This window comes from Harmonia axyridis, chromosome 6 (genome assembly GCF_914767665.1).
Source record: "Harmonia axyridis chromosome 6, icHarAxyr1.1, whole genome shotgun sequence".
NCBI classification, from domain to species: domain Eukaryota; kingdom Metazoa; phylum Arthropoda; class Insecta; order Coleoptera; family Coccinellidae; genus Harmonia; species Harmonia axyridis.
The window spans coordinates 20391314-20411582 of NC_059506.1; the positions used below are offsets into that span (position 1 = coordinate 20391314).

At 35.3% G+C, this 20269-nt stretch overlaps 1 protein-coding gene and 1 long non-coding RNA gene across 8 annotated transcripts in view; both read right to left on the reverse strand.

The window, feature by feature from the left end:
- LOC123681917 (monocyte to macrophage differentiation factor) overlaps positions 1–18072 on the reverse strand; it is a 39554-nt gene extending 21482 nt beyond the window's left edge. Inside the window, exons 1-3 of one of the 6 annotated variants that reach the window (XM_045620279.1) lie at positions 18024–18072; positions 17780–17930; positions 3109–3202 (exon numbers count right to left, since the gene is read on the reverse strand). In XM_045620279.1, coding sequence (XP_045476235.1) covers positions 3109–3202; positions 17780–17798 — 113 coding nt within the window. In that variant the 5' untranslated portion in view covers positions 17799–17930; positions 18024–18072. Of the gene's footprint in view, positions 1–3108; positions 3203–3254; positions 3436–15643; positions 15849–17577; positions 17698–17779; positions 17976–18023 lie in introns of those variants that run through there. The other 5 variants (XM_045620278.1, XM_045620283.1, XM_045620280.1 and 2 more) reach the window with 5 other exon arrangements.
- LOC123681918 lies at positions 1892–2518 on the reverse strand. 2 transcript variants are annotated; one of them, XR_006747733.1, is made up of 2 exons: positions 2374–2518; positions 1892–2284 (listed from the first exon to the last, which is right to left on the reverse strand). It is a non-coding gene; the product is annotated as an uncharacterized LOC123681918 (long non-coding RNA). The 2 variants fall into 2 exon arrangements; XR_006747734.1 differs by having other exon boundaries at positions 2341–2518.
- Positions 18073–20269: the final 2197 nt, after the last annotated feature.

The window sequence follows — 20269 nt, forward strand, 5'->3', positions numbered from 1 at the left end:
CCTGTATAGTCAATTCATTGCTACGACTGAGGCACTTTCCTATGGAATGGTGAAAAATAGAAATGAAAATAGACAGCATTTCGTCGCCGCTCACTTTTTCATTGATCCTCTGAACAAGGAATCTTCAGGTGATTTTGGAAAATTATAAAATAATTGCAGGTATTTGTATTTCTCTTATTGAGCTTGAAACTTCAAAACAACCAGTTTCTAACTGGGACGATATTTTAGTATATCAAATAGGTTTTGTTTCATAGTCATACTCACATAAGCAATGGAAAAAGCACTTGGGTATCAACTCAGATTCTCTAGATCCCCTCATTTTCGAGGAGTTTCTTAGAAAATCGAAAGCAATGGAAGCTTTGGAAGACACTAATATTGAAAATTCTCCAAAAACTATCAATAATGCTAATTATCCTTTCAAGGGTTTCAATTTCACTAATATTTCTACAGCAAAGTCCCACCATATAAACCAAGTAAATGAATAATTTGCAATGACAATCATTTCTTTCTGCCCTGCGCTTCTTATAACAAGAAACGTCCTTTGCAAAGGAGAGAATTTATAATTAGTCAAAAACATTCTTTTAATCATTTCTCATATCAAAATGTGAAAAAAAGATGTCAAATTTGTAGTGATAAACACCATTCTTCTATTCACACAAATAATTTAGAAGCACAAACTACTGATCCTTCTTTTTCAACGTCCAGTTTGTGATTTTGAGAAGATTTTCTAAAAATTAGCTCCCATAATGATAACATTTGCTCGTACTTTGATTGAACAGGGATCACAAACTTCTTTCATTTCTAAATCTCTGTATCAGAGACTTATATCACTATTTTCATCAGTAGATGAACCTATTTCTAGTTGGGGAACGACAAAATTCTGTAATAAATATGTTACATTTCTTATAAAAGCAAGTTTTAATTCTTAATTTCTCTGTTTTGCAGACGCCTATTCAATTCCCAAATTAACCTCATATGCGAAGGAACTAGGAAATGAGATTGTAGCGATCTACACCTACGGCCTAACTTGGCTCAATAAAGACTCGCCTAAAGATTAAATGATTTAACTATTTGGAATTACTTAAATTAGCTGATCCTTCTTTTGCTCATAGAAGTCAAAAGTACTTTTACTGAAATTCATAGCACAGTTATACAGGGAAAAATTATTGGTGGTAAATCTAATGAACTTATGGCAATGAAAAGTGCCTTCCTGGTAATGCTTCTAAATATGGTATGTAAATTATTTGCCCAAATAGAATTTGCAAATGGAAATAGGTATCTTTCACCAAAAAAAATTAAAAATGACAAAATTTTTGTAAATGCTTTTACTCTTCTCATCAGTCATTCCAATCCATACTGTGAAGTTTCAACCCAAAAAAAACCTTTCAAACTTTGGCTCCTACAGACAGTTACTTATGGGATGGTATCTAGTCCTTTTCTGGCTATACGAATCACTCGAATGAAACTTATAAGGATGACACCCTTTCAGGAGGTCACTCATTGCAATAAATGTTGAGTAAAATCAATCAACCCATGTGTATTTGCCTAGAGTGTGGCTATATTACATAAATGGCTCTCAATCACCACGATCTTTTGCAGTCCATTCCAATTAGCGATTGGGCCAACTCTATTGATTATGAGTTTAGCTCAGGTTTAACTTTCAACGTTTTGGGTTTAAGGTGAAACTCTGATTCCTTTTGAATTCAATATAAAAAAATTATGTTGAAGTAACAGTTAATGATGCTGTTCTCACTAAAAGAACAGTTCTGTCACAATAAAGATATTCGATCCTCCTAAGGGATGTTTATAACAGCAAAAATATTCATGCAACATCATTGGCACCACAAAATTGATTGGGATGAAGAATCAAGATCCAAATTAGCCACACTGGTTAACCTGTTATAGTGGATTATTTATTTTAAATGACATAAAAATATCTATATAGTTAGATTTTAATCCAAATACTGAAAGGTACGAATTACATGGTTTAGCAGATACTGTCAAGTTTGCTTATGGAGCGGTTGTTTACTTGCGGGTCATCAATAACGACCATGTAAAAATAACTTCTACCGTCAGAGTGCTATTGAGTGCATTCTGGGGACATGTAGGGTAACAACCCTGCAGATTGCCTAATGAGAGACATAAATCCATGTAACTTGGCCAACTTTTCCTATGGTGGAATGGTCATAAAATGCTGAGTGAAAACGTTAAACGTTAAATTGTTCGAATTAACCAATGAGAAATACTTGTCAGTAGTACAAACACTGCTACTGGTTTATGAGACCTACAAAAAAAATAATTCCAATTTACATAAGTTGATTAGAGTAACTGCCAATATACTGAAATTTCTGAATGCTTTATTGAAAGCCACACCTTCATCTTTAAAATTTTTAATACACTTTTGAATGAAGGTACAAATTGACATTTCAAATCTCCAGCAGCCATTAATTGACACAGTATGTGGAAAGCTGGAGTTGAATCTGCCAAATACCATTTAAAGCTGTTATATTATTGAAGAAATTTATACCCTATTGACTCAGGTTGAGGCTTCTTTGATCTCTAAGCCTTTGGATGATGACTTCAATATTCACCCTCTTACACCAACACATTTTTTTATTAATTTACCATCCCTTATTGTACGTCATAGAGGTTTTTCAGAGTTTATTATGTTGAAAGATGGAAATTAATACAACACATTTTAGCTCATTAGCAGAAAAGATGGTCAAAATAATATTTACATTCTCTTCCAGACAGAAATAAATCTCAGCCAACACAATCTTGTCTGCAAGTTAATGATATTGTCCTAATAACTAACGAAAATGCCCACCAGCCGAGTGGCTTTAGTCAAGGTATCATCTACCTTTTAATTCATTATTTGTTTATCACTTGTAAGATTTATTGTCCTTCATCTAGAAATAGTTTGGTCAATACATAGAATAAAATAAATTTAAAAATCAGTCTCTTAAAAGCAAAACACATAACCATATGTATGAAATAGTTGCCAATATTACTGAAAACCAGGAAACATTTTATAGGCTACTAACTAATTAAACGATCATTTATACAGACCCACTTGAAATAATTGGAATTTGACTTAGGATGATGTACCTTGGTTTTGGCTTTTCACAATCTTTTTCTGTAAGTGTTTCATTGTTGTATCTATAGAAGAAAATTTGTTTGAGATCCAGGCTTTGGAACATATCTGAAAAGAAAAAGGTTTAAAATAATTCAGATTAAATTCAATTGAATAGTACTTGAGTATTTAGAGTTGAATCAGTATAATATTCCCTAGTATTACTGACACTTTCGTACATTTTACAAAACCATTTTTTGACTAAAAAGCTGTAAGAATGAATAAAATGTATTTTATGTACAAATTGAAAATAAAATTAGGTTATGTAATAGTTCAAGGTTCAAGGACACATTCATTTGAACTACACTACTCCAACTAGGGATGGGACGATACCACGAAGCGAACGATATTTTGGACTAAAGCCAGGTTAACACACTCTCCTTGTAGATTCATAGAATCGTTTAAATCGCCATCTTCTCGTTGATATGGAATGTATCACATATAAAATTTTTTTTGAAAACCTACTTTATCGATATGAGGATGACATTTGGCGCGAAATTCAAAGTGTGTATTTCAAGTGTGGGAAGTGAACGATTATTTCAGATTTACACAAATTCTTATTTCTCTCAGAATCTTGAAAAACACAACATTTCCATTAAAAGACAGGCAGAAAGATGCAAAACAAAACAAATTAGACCTGAAGTATGTCAGGAATTTTATCATGAATGGTCTCCTTCAAGTCTTTATCAAAATAATAGATAAACATTGATTTTTTTTAATATTAGTTTCCAGCTGGGTGTCTCTAATTCCAAGATTAGTTATAGCAGGGGCGGATCCAGGCAATGTTTGAGGGGGGCATTGAAAGTTACGGCTCATATAGGTTAGCAGAATAGCGGAATTTTTTGTCAGCACCTACTGAGTCAGAAGTTTTTTATAGAAAGATATATTTAAGTAAATCATATCATACTCAGTTTCCAAAATTTTTATAGTACAAAAACAAGTTAAAAAAATTCGACATATTACAGGAATATATGTAGATTTATTTCATGATAAAACTCGGGCATAAGAATGTATACGATATAGTTAAAAGAAATCCATTATTTCCGCATGAAAAACATACCTTTAATTACCATAGTTAGAATTATCCGATTTAGGTCAAATATGCGCCGTTTTGTTCGATAACTTGTTGCCATTTTGCATTTTGGAGGTTTGTGTATGCCTCTCTCATAGAAGCCCTCGTCTTTATTAGCAAAAAATTGAGACTTCACAAGTTTCTGTTGAAGCGAATTTTTTACCAACAAAATTGTTCGCCATGGAAAGGAACATATGGTAATCACTTGGTGCCAGGTCTGGACTATAAGTGAATGTATAAGCACCTCTGGCAAGTCACTATCTATGTGTGTGGTCTTGCGTTGTCCCCATTCCTCCCTATTTGCCGCTTAGCAGACTAGGGAGCTGTGGTTCGTTCAATCTCGACGAACCGGGTCGAACCAGATCCATGGCTGAGACGACATGGTTCAAAAGACCCGTTCAATTGACCCAATGGTTCTTTTCAGCTCACTAGCTCAGATCGAATTATGTATCTACGATTTGCGCATGATTCAAAGATCCGTGGATCTGGTTCTTTCGTTCTTTGTTTTTTTTTCTTGGTAAGAATGTTAAGTTAATATCAGCTTTGTATTTGTTAATCAGTATGTTTCAAATCGGATCGTGAATTTGTGATAATGATTTTTTTTTGAGACATAATCATGAACATAAAGGAGATTATCCATTATCATAAAGTTATAAATAACTGAGATGGCAGAATATAATGAATTGATATCTGATTCATGAGATGATTAGGGACTTTTCGAAAAAAATTCAAAATCTAATATATATTCCTCGTTCAAATCAGGCGCGGATCCACGGGGGGGGGAACTGGGGGAACGTTCCCCCCCCAAATGGCCCGGGCACCTCTTAAATTTTGCCGGCCCTTCTAGAATTTGACATACTAAGGCTCAAATAATTACAAGATCAGCAAAAATGTAATTTGACGCAATTTCTGAAACAAAGATGTTGAAAGTTCGGATACGGAATGGAAATGCAATAAGGTTAGAAATAATATGAATATGGACCAATATGTAGGTTCAAACGTTCCGCAATAAACACGTTCAAAGATGCCGCAATTGGGTCATAAATATTACTGTCGCGCGTCGGCATGTGATTCTCTGCTTACCCCGATTTCCAAGAGTTTTTTTGCGCTTCATAAATCTTGTCGGTATCTCTTTGACAAACCATCTATTTTTGTGTGAAGTGTGGCTTCTTTGATTGGTATAGATCTTCAGGCGTTATCTCTGATATTTCAGCAATTGTTTTTAATTTCAATTCACCAATCAGAATTATGAACCCCAAGAAGAGGGAAAGGGAAAAATATATGAATACCTACTACGAGTGTAGACGACCAGAATAAGCAGTTGTTTTTTATTTATTAATTTGTATATTGTGAAATTTTTTTGTGACCCCAAAATATAATTGTTGTATTGTACTAGGACAAATTTAGTCTCAACAAGGCTTTGATGTTCTTATTTTTGTTCACCTGCCCAATATATATAAACCTCTGTTTGTATAATGGTGAAGATCAAAATATTGCATTGGTATTCAATTAATGTTAAATGAATATAATTCTACCAATGCAACAATTTTTGACATGGTGCTGTAGTAACATCTGGAATCGAACAAATTTTTGTTATAATCATACCTCAAACTTTGGCTTTTTGCATTTCAAATCACGTTGAATCTAAATCTGCAATAAAAAATTAGTTTATCCGCCTTACGCAAGCCTTTTAGTCCGTCGAGAGAGGAGGAGGCGAGTGTGATTTTCCCCGGGGCCATGATTATTGGCAGCCTGTAATTTTCAGAATTCCATCAACAAAACAATTCCTGAGTGAATTTTTTTTAACTTATCACATGAAACATAACAAGACGTTGAATATTTATTTTATATCGGGTCGAGGCCCTCCGCCTACCCTTAACATTATTATCTATTCCTCTTATTCGGGTGTAATGATGTTTTGAGTTACCTACTCTATACGAGGTTTACGATGCAGTCTCTTGGAACGGATGGCAATAAAAAAAGACAATTATGAAAGAATAATAACACGTGCATGCGAAATATTTCCCCTTTGTTGGTACTTCGGAAAAAAGGACCTGAAATATGATCTTCAATAAAAGCAGGCCTACTTGCCAATATATTTCCTTTTTTGTTTATCATGAGAAATATTTAACTTTGTTGAATAATCATAGGAATGGATTGCTAAAATTGGAGGTATAAAGGAATATGAGAGATTCCTTGGATAATAAAAAAAGGCCTATAAATATGGGCCTGTTAACGCCTTGTTTTTACGAGATACAGAGTGTTTCTTGTAAGTCTTGTAATCTATTTTTTTGTGATGATTATACCAGTTTATCAAATCTTTCTTCATCTTCGCTACAGATGCGGTAAATAAGTATCAAAAATTATAATAAAATTTATCATAGCTTACTAACTGGATCTTCGTTATGAGGTGGCTTTTTCTGAGTATTAGGTACTAGAGAATAGTTTGAAATTTTTTTCTAGAAATCAGTAGCAGATAGGACAGAACTACAAGAAACCAAAAAGTGTAGTACTCGATCAAAGTTTCTTTAAACATTTTTCTAAACTACCTGTAGTCTTCCAAAAAAAAGTTCATGATGAAAACTTTAAATTAGAATATCTATGCCAAATTCAAGTTAAATATCTTGTAAAGCACAGGTGCTATGAGAAAAATCTTGAAAAAATCAAACTCGAAATCTGGAAAACAAAGAGTGAACCTAGTGTCATTTTGAAGAAAGAAGTGGTCCATTTTGAAGTGGAAGCTTGTATCTTTCTATGATTAAATGACATAATCTACTGAACACAAGTGACATAGAAAATGTCAAAAAACTAATACACTTTGTTACTTTATACACGGTGTCCGTAAAGTATGGAAGAAATTCATTTTTAGCTAAACAGACCATTTTAAGAAATAATCGTGAAACACGTCGATTTTTGAATTTAATTTACCGTATTTTGAAATGATAATCTAATATACAAGGTGAATTACTTTCGAGTAATGACGTCACTGTCATTTTTTTTAAATGGAACACCCCCATTTTGTCTCAATTTTCCGATTACTTTATCTGAGCTGATTCCAAAAATGTATTACATGTTGATTCCAATTGGTCCTGTACCAATTGAAATCAATATGTGATACAGTTTTGGAATACAAAACTATGTATTTTTGTCCATCCTGTACCAATTGGAATCAAAATGTGATACATTTTTGGAATCAGCTCAGCTAGAGTAATCGGAAAATTGAGACAAAATGGGGGTGTTCCATTTGAAAAAAATGACGGTGACGTCATTACTCGAAAGTAATTAACCCTGTATATTAGATTATTATTTCAAAATACAGTAAATTAAAATAAAAAATCGACTTGTTTCACCATTATTTCTTAAAATGGTCTGTTAAGCGAAAAATGAATTTGTTCCATACTTTACGGACACAGTGTATAATTTGAAAATACAAGTAAATGTATGGGGATATTTTTTATTCTATTCATTTCATCTTCAATACATTTTTTGGAAACCCATATTAATAAACGGCAAAAAAAATGACGTCCCAAAATGGCGGAAGTATCGAAAAGTTCCCCCCCCAAAAGTGGGTCCTGGATCCGCGCCTGGTTCAAATTGATGATTTTGGAATATTTAAATGACTAATGAAGAAGTAGAAGTAAATCATGAATGTACTTTGTACAGATTACTAAATTCACGAGGTCTTGAATTATTAATTTCAAGGAAAACTACCTAATGATCATTACCTGCATCTATTCCAACCAAATAAATACAGAAGATCAGAAATCCCTTAAACTGATATTAACCCTAATTAATATATCTTGTTCCCGAAAAATATTCATTTTGATCAACTTTACAATGTTAGGTTTCAATATATAGTTAAAAAATTCTCAAAAGATAATGAACAACATCTAATACCATAACATTTTCAAGAAATAATAATTGGTGCATCTAAGAGAGTGCAATTACAGAGCCCAGTTTCTTTTACTATCTATCATCTTTCTTCAAAACCAGGTGCCAAGTACCGAGCCGATGATTCATTTGCGAAATGGATGTATTTTATTACTACCATAATTATGTTCCTTTAAGGTCAGTCCAAACCGAAACCCATCTACCTAGGCTCGGATAACGAACCATTCATGGATCTTTGGGTCCTAAAAGATCCTCAGATTAAATGAACTGAATGTGAAAGTTTGGTTCATTCATATCGGTTCGAACGAACGAATCATTTTCAGAGAAACGACCTGATCGTACCATTCGTTCTTAAGACCCGGGTCTTTTGATTCGTTCGTTCGTGAACGACACATCCCTACTTCAGACACCGGTCCAATTGTTGACAGTACAGTTCCTAGTTGACATTTGTACCTTAGGAGATCAGCTTATAGTACATGATTCCCTGCCAATCCCAACAAACATATAGCAAAACCTTCCTGGCCGTTTTCGCTTGAAGTTGTCGTAAGTGATCCACCTTTCATCACCAACAGTTTCAAAAATGGTCGATTTTGTTATGATTCGCATATGGAAATTCGGTCTAATAGGTTTTTTTTTTGCGGTAACTCGTATGGTACCCATACATCTAGCTTCTTATTGAGACCAGCCTTATGCAAATAGTGTTCCAAACGTTTTTTGTGCAATCTTTAGCTCTTGAGCAATCGAAACAGGAGTCGACCATGTTTATGATTTTATCGATATTTTCGACAATTGACCTTCCAGTGCCAGTGTATCTTGGACATCGAAATCAACGGAATTGACGAAACTTAAATTGTGAGTGATTCGCTATTATAGTATCAACATCATAAACACTATTAACTATTTACATTTTCGGCCGCTAGTCTTGCATTTTCGCATTTATTGAAGAAAAACTATAAAATATAGCGCATTTTCTCTTTGCTATAGTGTTCATCTTTGTTTGACGCGCGCTCAAACTAAACTGCGTAAACTGATTACAAAAGTTTTTGTAGTACGGAATCTCATCATTCTAACGCCATTTAGTGAAACCTGATCGGAATTATAAAGGGTTTTTTTTTTTAGAGCTATAGAACTTGCAATAAAACAACGATGGATTATTCGATTGACATGAATTTTAATTATCCGCAAGATCTTGTGGCATAACATTTTAAATATGATTTCTGGCATATGACCGCCACGGCTGACTCGGATGTAGTCCAACCTGGACGTCGATGACTTTTTCCAACATTTGTGGCCATATATCGGCAATAACACGGCGAATGTTGTCTTCCAACTGGTCAAGGGTTTGTGGCTTATCCGCATAGACCAATGACTTTACATAGCCCCACAGAAAGTAGTCTAGCGGTGTTGAATCAACAGATCTTGGAGGCCAATTCACAGTTCCAAAACGTGAAATTAGGCGGTCACCAAACGTGTCTCCATAAATCGATTGTGGCACGAGCTGTGTGACATGTTGCGCCGTCTTGTTGAAACCACAGCTCCTGGACATCATGGTTGTTCAATTCAGGAATGAAAAAGTTAGTAACCATGGCTCTATACCGATCACCATTGACTGTAACGTTCTGACCATCATCGTTTTTGAAGAAGTACGGACCAATGATTCCACCAGCCCATAAAGCGCACCAAAGAGTCAGTTTTTCTGGATGTAACGGTGTTTCGACATACACTTGAGGATTAGCTTCACTCCAAATGCGGCAGTTTTGTTTGTTGACGTAGCCATTCAACCAGAAGTGCGCTTCATCCCTAAACAAAATAAAATGGACGTAGTGCGCGATACGTATTCCGCACAGAACCATTATTTTCGAAATAAAATTGCACTATTTGCAAGCGTTGTTCAGGCGTGAGTCTATTCATGATGAATTGCCAAACCAAACTGAGAATAAAACACTTAACAGCTGTTAAATCGGTTGCCATCTTGAACAGTAATGCCCACTTAAAGTTATATACCTCGAAAAAAAAACACCCGTTACAACGCGAGATGCAGATAACTAGAGCTATTTATTGAAAAAATAATGGATTTCTTTTCACTACACCTAATAAATAAGAACTTATTTCTCTTCGATAACAAATAAAACGTAAAGTCATATATAAAGTCATATAATAATCATAATATTGTTAGCATGTGCATACGTTGAAGTAGCGCTCTGAGTAGATCTGAAATTTTGTGTTGAATTTTGCCGAATTAATTTTCGTGAACTGTTTTAGAGGAAGTACATTTGTTTTGGCCACATTTGGTGAATGATATATATATTATTAATTAGTAATATATTGATATTTTGAAGTTAATCGACTCGATTGATCGGGAGATTAATCGCTTATCTTCAGTCTCTCCATACGGCGACGGTTGATAAGAAATTTTCAAACAGGACCGCATCGAGTGGAACTTGTGAAATTTCATTTCGAGAAATGACAGGAGTTGAGTTGACAAACATACAACTTCGAGATGAGATTGTAAAGGGAAATGAAGATGTAAAATCTTTTCTACGAGCATTAGAGGTGAAACTTTCATTGAAAATCGAGGAGATTAGTCACCGTCTCAACAAAGCGGAAAAAGAAAATGATGAACTGAAGAGGAGAGTTGAATACTTGGAAAGAGAACGAAGAAGGAACGGAATTATAATTTTTGGCTTGGAGAGACACACTGCGATAGTTGGAGTTCAGGATATTGTAGAGTTTATTGGAAATAGTCTAAAAGTTAAACTGGTGGAAGGTGACATCAACAGTTTGTTTACACTAGGGAGGAATAAAAATAGTCCTATAAAGGTTGAATTTACATCCTATTTGAAAAAACTCACAGTGCTCAAGAATACTAAGAACCTAAAGGGTTCCTCAATAAGGATCACGCAGGATCTCACTGAACAGCAGAGATCTGAGAATAAAATTTTGAGGAAACATCTTTACTCTGCCAAACAAAGAGGGGTGACCAATTGCTACATTAGGAAAGGAAGACTTCATATGGACGATCGTGTCTTCACTCCAGCCGATCTTGAATGTCTAGAGGAAGAAGGTTTTGAGTGTTTTCCCAGTAGACCGCATAGTGATCCAGGTACACCAATCCACCAAACCAAGTCTACAAAGGAAGAAATAGGACACGCAAAGCCAGGTGAATCTACGGTGAAACTGCCCCCGCCAACCCAACCAGTGAAACTGACAACAACCAACAGCGTTTCTGAAAGAGGGTCTTCCATTACGCCTAAACCAGGTACTGTACAAAATTGTTTAAGGGCTTTGGCAAGAGATCGACCAAATACAAGAAAAAACTCGGCTAAAGCGAGTCTCAGAGATTAGTTTCTGTATTATTTGTGTGCTTGTTATGTGTGCAACATTTTGTTGATGTAGATTAGTAACTCCTACTACAAGAATTCTTCGTGGGATTATCCTGATTTATTTTCACATTACTTGAATTGTTTTCATTTTGTGCTCGTTTTTTTTTCTGTTAGGTCTACAAGAGTTTTGGGATGGATCAATTTATAAGGGATTTCGAACATCTGCAGTACGAATCGACTGAAGTGGACGACGACCAGGGCTTTAGGATCATTGATGGGGTAGCCAAGAAGGCGGGATTTGCTGTTTTTCATGCGAACATTAGAAGCATCAATAAAAACTTCGATGAAATGTCAATTTTACTGAAAAAGTTCGATTACCATTTTGATGTTATAGTCTTCACGGAAACATGGTGTGTTCCGGATATCAACCTTTTCAAAATGCCAGAATACGAAATAATTTATAACTCAGGAGATTATAATCAGAACGACGGAGTTGTCGTGTATATAAAAAAGAACCTGGTGTTTCAGTGTTTTTTTCTCGATCTTGGTATTATAAGGACAGTTCGCCTCACCATCAAAGGCGTAGACAGAGATATTACAGTTGATGCCCTCTATCGTTCTCCCTCATCCAGTCCGTACGAATTCAATGAACATCTCTATAATTACATGAAGAACTACTGCCTGGACAACAAATATACGTATTTTTTTGTCGGTGATGTTAATATAGATATTAAATCAGATACTGATTTTTGTAATGAATATCTGAATATACTAGGAGAATTTGGCTTTAAATCAATTATTGATAAATATACGAGAGTACAGGGTGAGTCCCAAACTTTGTTGGACCATATCTTTGTCAAGAATCCGGTGAACCCTTCAGGATGCAAGTCATATGTCCTCCACTGCAATGTCACATATCACTTCCCTATACTTGGAATATGTCCAATGTCAACGATTAGAGAACAACCTCCATCAAAAAAACGAGTTGTATTAGATCGGAAAAAACTTTTTGAGACCATGGAGGTGGAAGACTGGAGTGACTATTACTGTTTGGATGATGTGAACCGGATGTCTGAATGTTTGCTCAACAATGTAAGAAGTGCGGTGGCATCATCTTCCAGACGACATATTAAAAGCCGTAAAGTGAAGAGAAAACCATGGATAACGAAGGGTTTGGTAAAGTCTGTCGATGAAAAACAAAGGATTTATAGGTTGGTACTTAGTAACCCGAACGATGCTCAATTACTACACAAATACAAAACATATAAGAATAAACTCACCAATCTGATTAGAACAGCGAAGAAAGACTACTACTCAGAACAGATAGGAAAAAATAAGGATAATTCAAGAGCTCTTTGGTCCAATATCAGAGATCGGACGGGAAATGAGAAGACCCAACCTGGAATATATAAGATCAATAAAGAAGGTACCAGCATCACAGATACAGATGAAATTGCTCGGATGTTCAATTCATACTTTGTGAATTTGGGTGGAGAGATGGTTAATCAGATCAGGAGACCAGTGACCCGTATTGTGAGGAGAGACAGAAAGAGCAAAACAATGTTCTTGAGGCCGACAGATGGAAGAGAAGTGCTTGAAATAATAAATGGACTAAAAAATCATAAATGCCCTGGCTTCGATGAAATAACTGGAGAACATCTGAAAATTATTGGTGAACACATAAAGGAACCTCTAGCGTGCCTGGTGAATGTTATTTTTGAAAGAGGAAAGTTTCCAGACAACCTCAAGACGGCTATGATAAAACCTCTGTTCAAGAAAGGTGCTCGAGAAAGTCTCTCCAACTATAGGCCAATCTCACTGATTAGTACCATTGCAAAAGTTGTAGAAAAGGTGATCAGGGTACGACTGGTCGAGTTTCTGGAGAGAGACAATTTGCTTTCCAAAAAACAATTTGGTTTCAGACCGGAGAGATCAACGGATGATGCTATTGTTTGTTTGACGAATGGTATCTATCGAGCACTCGATGGGGGAAAATGTACGATGGGACTCTTCTTAGACTTGGTCAGGGCCTTTGACACTGTCAACCACCGCAAACTATTGGACGTCATGGAGGACCTTGGTATAAGAGGAGTAGCGGGTGATTTGTTCCGGTCGTATCTTGAGGATAGAAAACAATGCGTGGAGGTTAATGGAGTCGTGAGTGAGGGGCAGGAGGTTTTGACCGGTGTGCCCCAGGGGACGGTCCTAGGACCTGTACTATTTCTCATCTATATAAATGGATTTCTGTCTCTTGAGGTGGATGCAGAGATATCGTCCTTCGCAGATGACACTGTGATCCTGTTTACTGGCTCTACCTGGGAGGAAGTTGTGGATAAGAATGGAATGGAAGAGATGAGAAATTGGTTAAGTGAAATGGACTTGATGCTGAATATGGAAAAGACCAAGTGCATGGTATTCTCTAACAGAGTATCTGGCTTACCCAGGATTCAGAATTTGGTATTGAGGAATGGCAGTGTAATTGAGTGCATAAAATCGAAAACTTATCTTGGAGTGGAATTCGACGAACACCTTAGATGGGACCTTCACATCGCCAGGGCGACGAAGAAACTTAGATCCCTATTATTTACATTCAGATGCCTGAAGAGAATCATGGACGATGGTATTCTCAAAATTTTGTATCATGCACTGGTTGAGTCGCACTTACAATATGGAATATCATCCTGGGGTGGAGCGTACAAATGTCACAAAACACAACTCAAAGTTTTACAAAAAACCTTCCTCAAGATTATGTATAACAAGGAACGGACTTATCCCACCCAAAAACTCTTCGAGGAAGTAACCATGTTAGAATTGGAAAAACTTTATTATTTTAGAGTTCTTTGCCAACAGTACAAAAGGAAAACGGAATTGCCGTCTATAAGCCATACTCACGACACTAGGCACAAAAAAAGATCGGAATATGTCACTGAAAGAGCAACAAAAGCAGTAGGTCAGAGATCATTTTATTATATGGCTCCAAGAGTCTTCTCGCTGGTTCCGCTTCATATCAGAAATGTGAATAGTCCAACATTATATAAGAAGTGGTTGAGGATCTGGTTGAGAGGTATGTCCGCGGATGAGATTGACAGGATTACCGTGAATTCTGGTTAATGGCACTCTTAGAACATTGAGAGCGATCTGTTTTTAATTTTCACTATTTCATACGATCCCGGTTTGGATTGCTTATTGTTTTTTTTTTCTTCTTGCATTTTTTTGTGAATTACCTACAAATGTGATTTTTCATAACTGATTGTATATGTATTAATTTCTGGGAAATAAATCTTATTATTATTATTATTATTATTAATATAAAAAACAGATAATGAAATGTTGAAAACAAAATAACAAATTCCGTCTCCTATTCTTTTGACTAACGTATATTTGGAAATTATTATCAACATTTAGACTGCTGTAAATGGCCTCGTTTATATGAATTAATGCCAATTCATTTAACCTGTCTTCAACCATTCTAGATCGTATCAAATCTTTCACCATTCTGAGTGTCCGCGCATATTTTTCAGGATACACTTTTTATTTATAAGGTCCGCAAGGGGGGAGAGGCATGGCCCCTATGGTCCCCCTCTGGAACCGCCCCTGGGTTATAGTGCAAATTCGAATAGATATGACCTAGGTTGACATGTCATTAACAATATGAGACGTTAATTGAAGAAATCAAACCGCTCATTGTTGATTTCATTGGTATACATGAATTTCTCATGAATTCATATTATATATACTTCCGAAGAAAATATGTTTTATATTAATTTAATTATAAAATAATAATAATCACTTTATTCACATAGAATTATGACACGTTTATTATTTTCAATCGTTGAAGAGAAGATTTTCTCTTTAAAAAAAAGTGAATTATTTTGACTTTTCAACTGGGACGGACAATTAGATTTTAGAGTTAAACATTCTGTTTCGGAAAATAATGAAGAATTTCTCTTCTTGTTTTGATGATAATAATTAAGTATTATGAAATTTAAAAAGACTCAATTTGTTGAATTAGCAGTTTCAGTGTTTTGTTTGAAAAAATATATCACCTATAGATGAATTCTAAGTATGAATATTGATTCAAACTCCATAGTAGGAATAGTTTAAAAGCACGAATAACCTATTGAGCATATTCGTGGTTTTGAATTTTTAATTTCAGTTCCTATACGATATGAATGAACGATAAGGAATATTATCAGACAGCTCAACCAAAACAATGTCACTCACCGGTTTAACGTCCACTTATCCACTTATTGAATTTAGAGTTGCTCGAAAGAAACCCTGTGACGATAGTTAATTCATTTAAAGAATTAAAACTAGATGCATTCGATCTGGACACGAGGAACCTAGGAAGTATTTTATTGGTTCACGCACTGTGCCAGTATGTTCGAGACTAGAGTAATTCTTAATAATCAACTCCCGCTTCAATCCATAACAACCTTGACGTTATTGGGTTGGATTATTTGGTTATTATAATATTGAGGCAATTATTGTAGTTGTCATGATAACACAAATTGGACTAATGGACATTTGGAAACGAAATTTACAGTCAGTCAAAATAGCTATATATCTTCAATTTATGGAATGTCATATTTCATTTTATATAGGTACCACATTTTCATAGTTGACAAGAGTTGGTGGTTCACGCGATAAAACTATTAAACTACGTAAAAGTTGCACTAGAATCCCACGTGGTTTCCGCAACATTTATCTACAGCTGCCAACGATATCTAATTGGTATTACTAGTTGATAAAACTCAAACATATTTTTTTTTCAATCACCATATAGGGCAGGTAACTCCTAGTGCCGGGCATTTTTTTGCCAAAGCGCTTCAGAGGGACGTTAAGAACTTTCTCACAAGCCTTGTGTTTGCGAGGATCACTTATTTCTGCGCTGTGCTTACAAGCTCTCTATCTAAGCCCAGTCTCAGCGTGTTCTCAAGCAGATGTTTTTCCACCAACCCATTTGTTGACATGACCAGCGGGAGTACATCAGTCGATTTCAGGCCATATATCGTTTTCATATCAAATGCCAGATCGTGATATTTCGTTTTTCGACGAACGCTTTAGTCATATTGTCATCGGCCGGGATAGTGACGTCCAGTATAGTCAACGATTTTTCTTTTTTATATTAAAAGCAAAATATCCGGACATAATATACATTATTGACTGATTTTTGTTGAGTTGATAGATATGAACAAACAAGATTGTCATAAGAAATTAAAAACGTCTTAGGTCATTCAAGCATTACCTACTTAAGCAGATCTATCACAATGATTAACCCCTTTGCAGTAGAAGTAAGCATACCTAGCTTTTATGAAAACTTGTTATTCATAAAGTATTCTCTCTTAGGTTTTTAATACTGTCATGGGCAATTGCTGGGTGTTGCAAGCCTCTAGCCCTCTACAACTTGCTTTTCGTGGGATGCATACTCTGTTAATTGAGGCATGTAAGTGGTGAATACCAAATTTTTATAGACTTGATGTTTCTCCTCCAAAAAAATAGAGCCTTTCACTTCGAATTGAGACACAGCACACTGAACTGCGACTTTGGGTGAATGGAGTGGTTTTTCATGTAGTTGAAGAGGATAACATACAGCCCAGTACCAGAATTTTGCTTATTCACTATTCCAGAAAGGTGTAAATGTTCCTTATCATTACTGAAGAAAGTTGCTTTTGGGGAGATGCGCTGAATCATTTCCTCACAACGATTTTTGCGGTTCGCGTCATCAGAAGCACTCAACTCTTGAACAAGCATGATTTTATAAATGTGGAATGATAAATCTTCGTGCAGAATCCTCCTCGAAGATCGCTATCGCATGCCTCCATACAAAGCGTCTTGGTGAATGCTCGACTGCTACTCGAACAGCCTGCACATTTTTCGATGTTCTTACCGCTCTCGGTCGTCTATGTCCTCGCCTTCGTCGTGTTCTTCCTATTTCCTCAAGTTGACGAACCCAAGTTTTGATTATGTATGCAGAAGGACTGAAACGTTTACAGGAATACCGAAATGGCGCCGAAATGCCCGCTGGATCGCGATCACAGTACGGTTATTTTCGTAAAACGTGCGAACAGCAAAGCCTTGATGCAATTCGGTCCAGATCATTAGGCTGACTATAAACTACTGGCTCTAAGGAACACAAAGACCCCTTCTGCACTTACCTGCCTCCACGACATCCCGAGCAATGACCTGTCAAAACTCGTCAATCGGCTCTGCCGCACCCTGTATGAGACACTCAAGTACCAGTTGTTTCCTTTTATAAATGTTTATCTCATTTTATCCCATGAAATGTAATTGTCAAGATGAAATGAATATCAGTCTATCAATGTAGGAACGAGAAGCACCCTCGGGTTTCTTACTCACAGTAAAGGAGACTATTCATCCAGCTCCTGATATTTGAAGTAGGTACCAGAAGAATTGACCTCGGTCGGATCCGATCCTCGTTTTCTAGTGATTCTCGTCCTAGCGATCATTGCAGTCCTTGGGTCAAGTTATTTTTTCCTAGGAGACATATCTGAAAGAAGCGCTGCAAATGAATATCATTGTGATAAAAAAAAGTATGGAAAATTATAAGATCGGTAATTTTTCTATTGCGTGATTCTCATACATTGCTTTATGCCGAAAATTATTTGTGGACAATGAACAAAGGTTACGTGATGCGAAATAATTTTCAGTATGCAGATTTGGCACTGAAATAGAGAGAGTAGTAAACAGTTTATATATGGGGGTAAATTCCTTATAAACTTGTAACTTCCTGATATTATTCGTATCTTGTCGACATCGGACTCTGATAAATGTGCTTTTCCACGATAACATGCAAGGAAACTTTGTTAGTGAATTTTATTGTTATATTGTTAGGAATTCTCATTCTCACGATTTAAGACGGATATATTTTTTTATTTATAAAATTACAAATGGTTCACTAAGGAATTATTTGTGAGATGTTTTCATTTATCCAGTTTTCGATAATTTTGGTTTTAGTTGATCCAAAATGAAAAAAGGGGTCTTCAAAAATAAAAGACGTTTCTTGAAAGTGGTAGGAGCTTTATCACTGAAATTCTTTTGAGAAGTTACTTGCTACCTTATATTCGATTGATCTATTCAGAACGCTTAAGTCAGGGGAATAATTATATTCATATTTTAAGACATCATACAAAAGGTAAAGGATAAGCCAACAAGAAAATAATAAAATATACACATATATAGAAGACTAAGAAAAAAATTTTTCAACTTCGGTATTGAATTTTAAATTCATGTGAGATCCAGAGATTTCACAGAAAATGGAAAGTGATTGAATAACTTGACGCTCTGATGAAGAGGAGAGTATTCAAATTGGCGAGTTCCGTGCTTAGGCACTCAAATAATCTGCTAATTTCTAGTCTTGTGATCATAGTTGCTGGATAAAGTTTTGTCCAGTTTTTCTCAATCTCGTTGGATATATAAGGCATTTAAAAATATAAATATAATATAACACGAGTGGCTATATCAACCGTTTTTTCCATGTGTTTAACTGTTTAATCATAAAAATAATAAAAAATTTATTTGTAGAAATATTATACAAAATCTACAAACAAACAAAATTCCCACAAAGGCTAAGCCTGTCCGTGGGGTGAACAACCAAATTAAATCTTTTTCTCAACTTTATGAACAGTGCAAAATAACAAAGCCAATATACAGGGTGATTCACCGGGATGGCCTATTAGACGTTTATGGAAAACTAATCATAATTTTGAGCTGAAAATTTGGATATTGGGCTTTGAGACAATGATCTTCCTCCCTAACATATTTTCAGATCTCTACAATTTCGGTTATACCGGAAACAGACTACTACTTCCTTATTTCAAATGGCACACCCAGTGTATTATTGCACCATTAGATAGCTTTTTTGGTGCCAATTTCGGCAATATGCCATACCTTGGGTAAAAATTCAACGGTTCATGAGTTATTGGGATTCATATGAAAAAAAAGGTGGCGATGAGTACTCACATTTTTTTTAAATATTTCAGCAGAAGGACCCTTTTTTCGAGAACATTTTTTTTTCAATTCCGCAAATACGTAGTATTATAAGACTGTTTTCGGCTTAGACCAATAATGTACAGGGTGTTTATAAGAGGATCATGAACTTGGACAACTCAAATTCATCAAAACTCAAGATTTTCAAATTAGAACCTATATTTTTTATTATTTTAGTCGATTCTACGTATAAAAATAGTGGGGTTTACTCAAGCAAACCCTATACCTAAAATGAATACTTCAAGAGTTATCGGGGAAGAACTTCAAATGAGGAAAACCGCCATTTATAACTGTGTTAATAACTGTCTGTTACTTCCGGAAAACACAGAAAGAAACTAAAATTCCATGTTTGGATAACTAAATTTTACATTTAATGAATTTTTATTAATTTTTCGTTGGGATTGTTGAGAAATCCATAAACCAATACAATTTTCAATTACGAATGATTCATTACAATTCTTGATATGTCGAATTTAGTTATGAAAACATCGAATTTTAGTTTCTTTCCACACAGTTATAAATAGCGGTTTTTCCTCATTTAAAGTTCTTCCTCGATAACTCTTAAAGTATTCATTTTCGGTATAGGGTTTGCTTAAGTAACCCCCACTATTTTTGGACATAGTATCGACTGAAATAATGAAAAATATAGGTTCTAATTTGAAAATCTTGAGTTTTGATGAATTTGAGTTGTCCAAATTCATGATCCTCTTATAAACACCCTGTACATTTTTGGCCCAACCCGCAAACAGTCTTATAATACTACGTATTTGCGGAATTGAAAAAGAAAAAAAAATGTTGAAAAAAGCTCTTTCTGCGGTAATATTAAAAAAAATGTGAGTC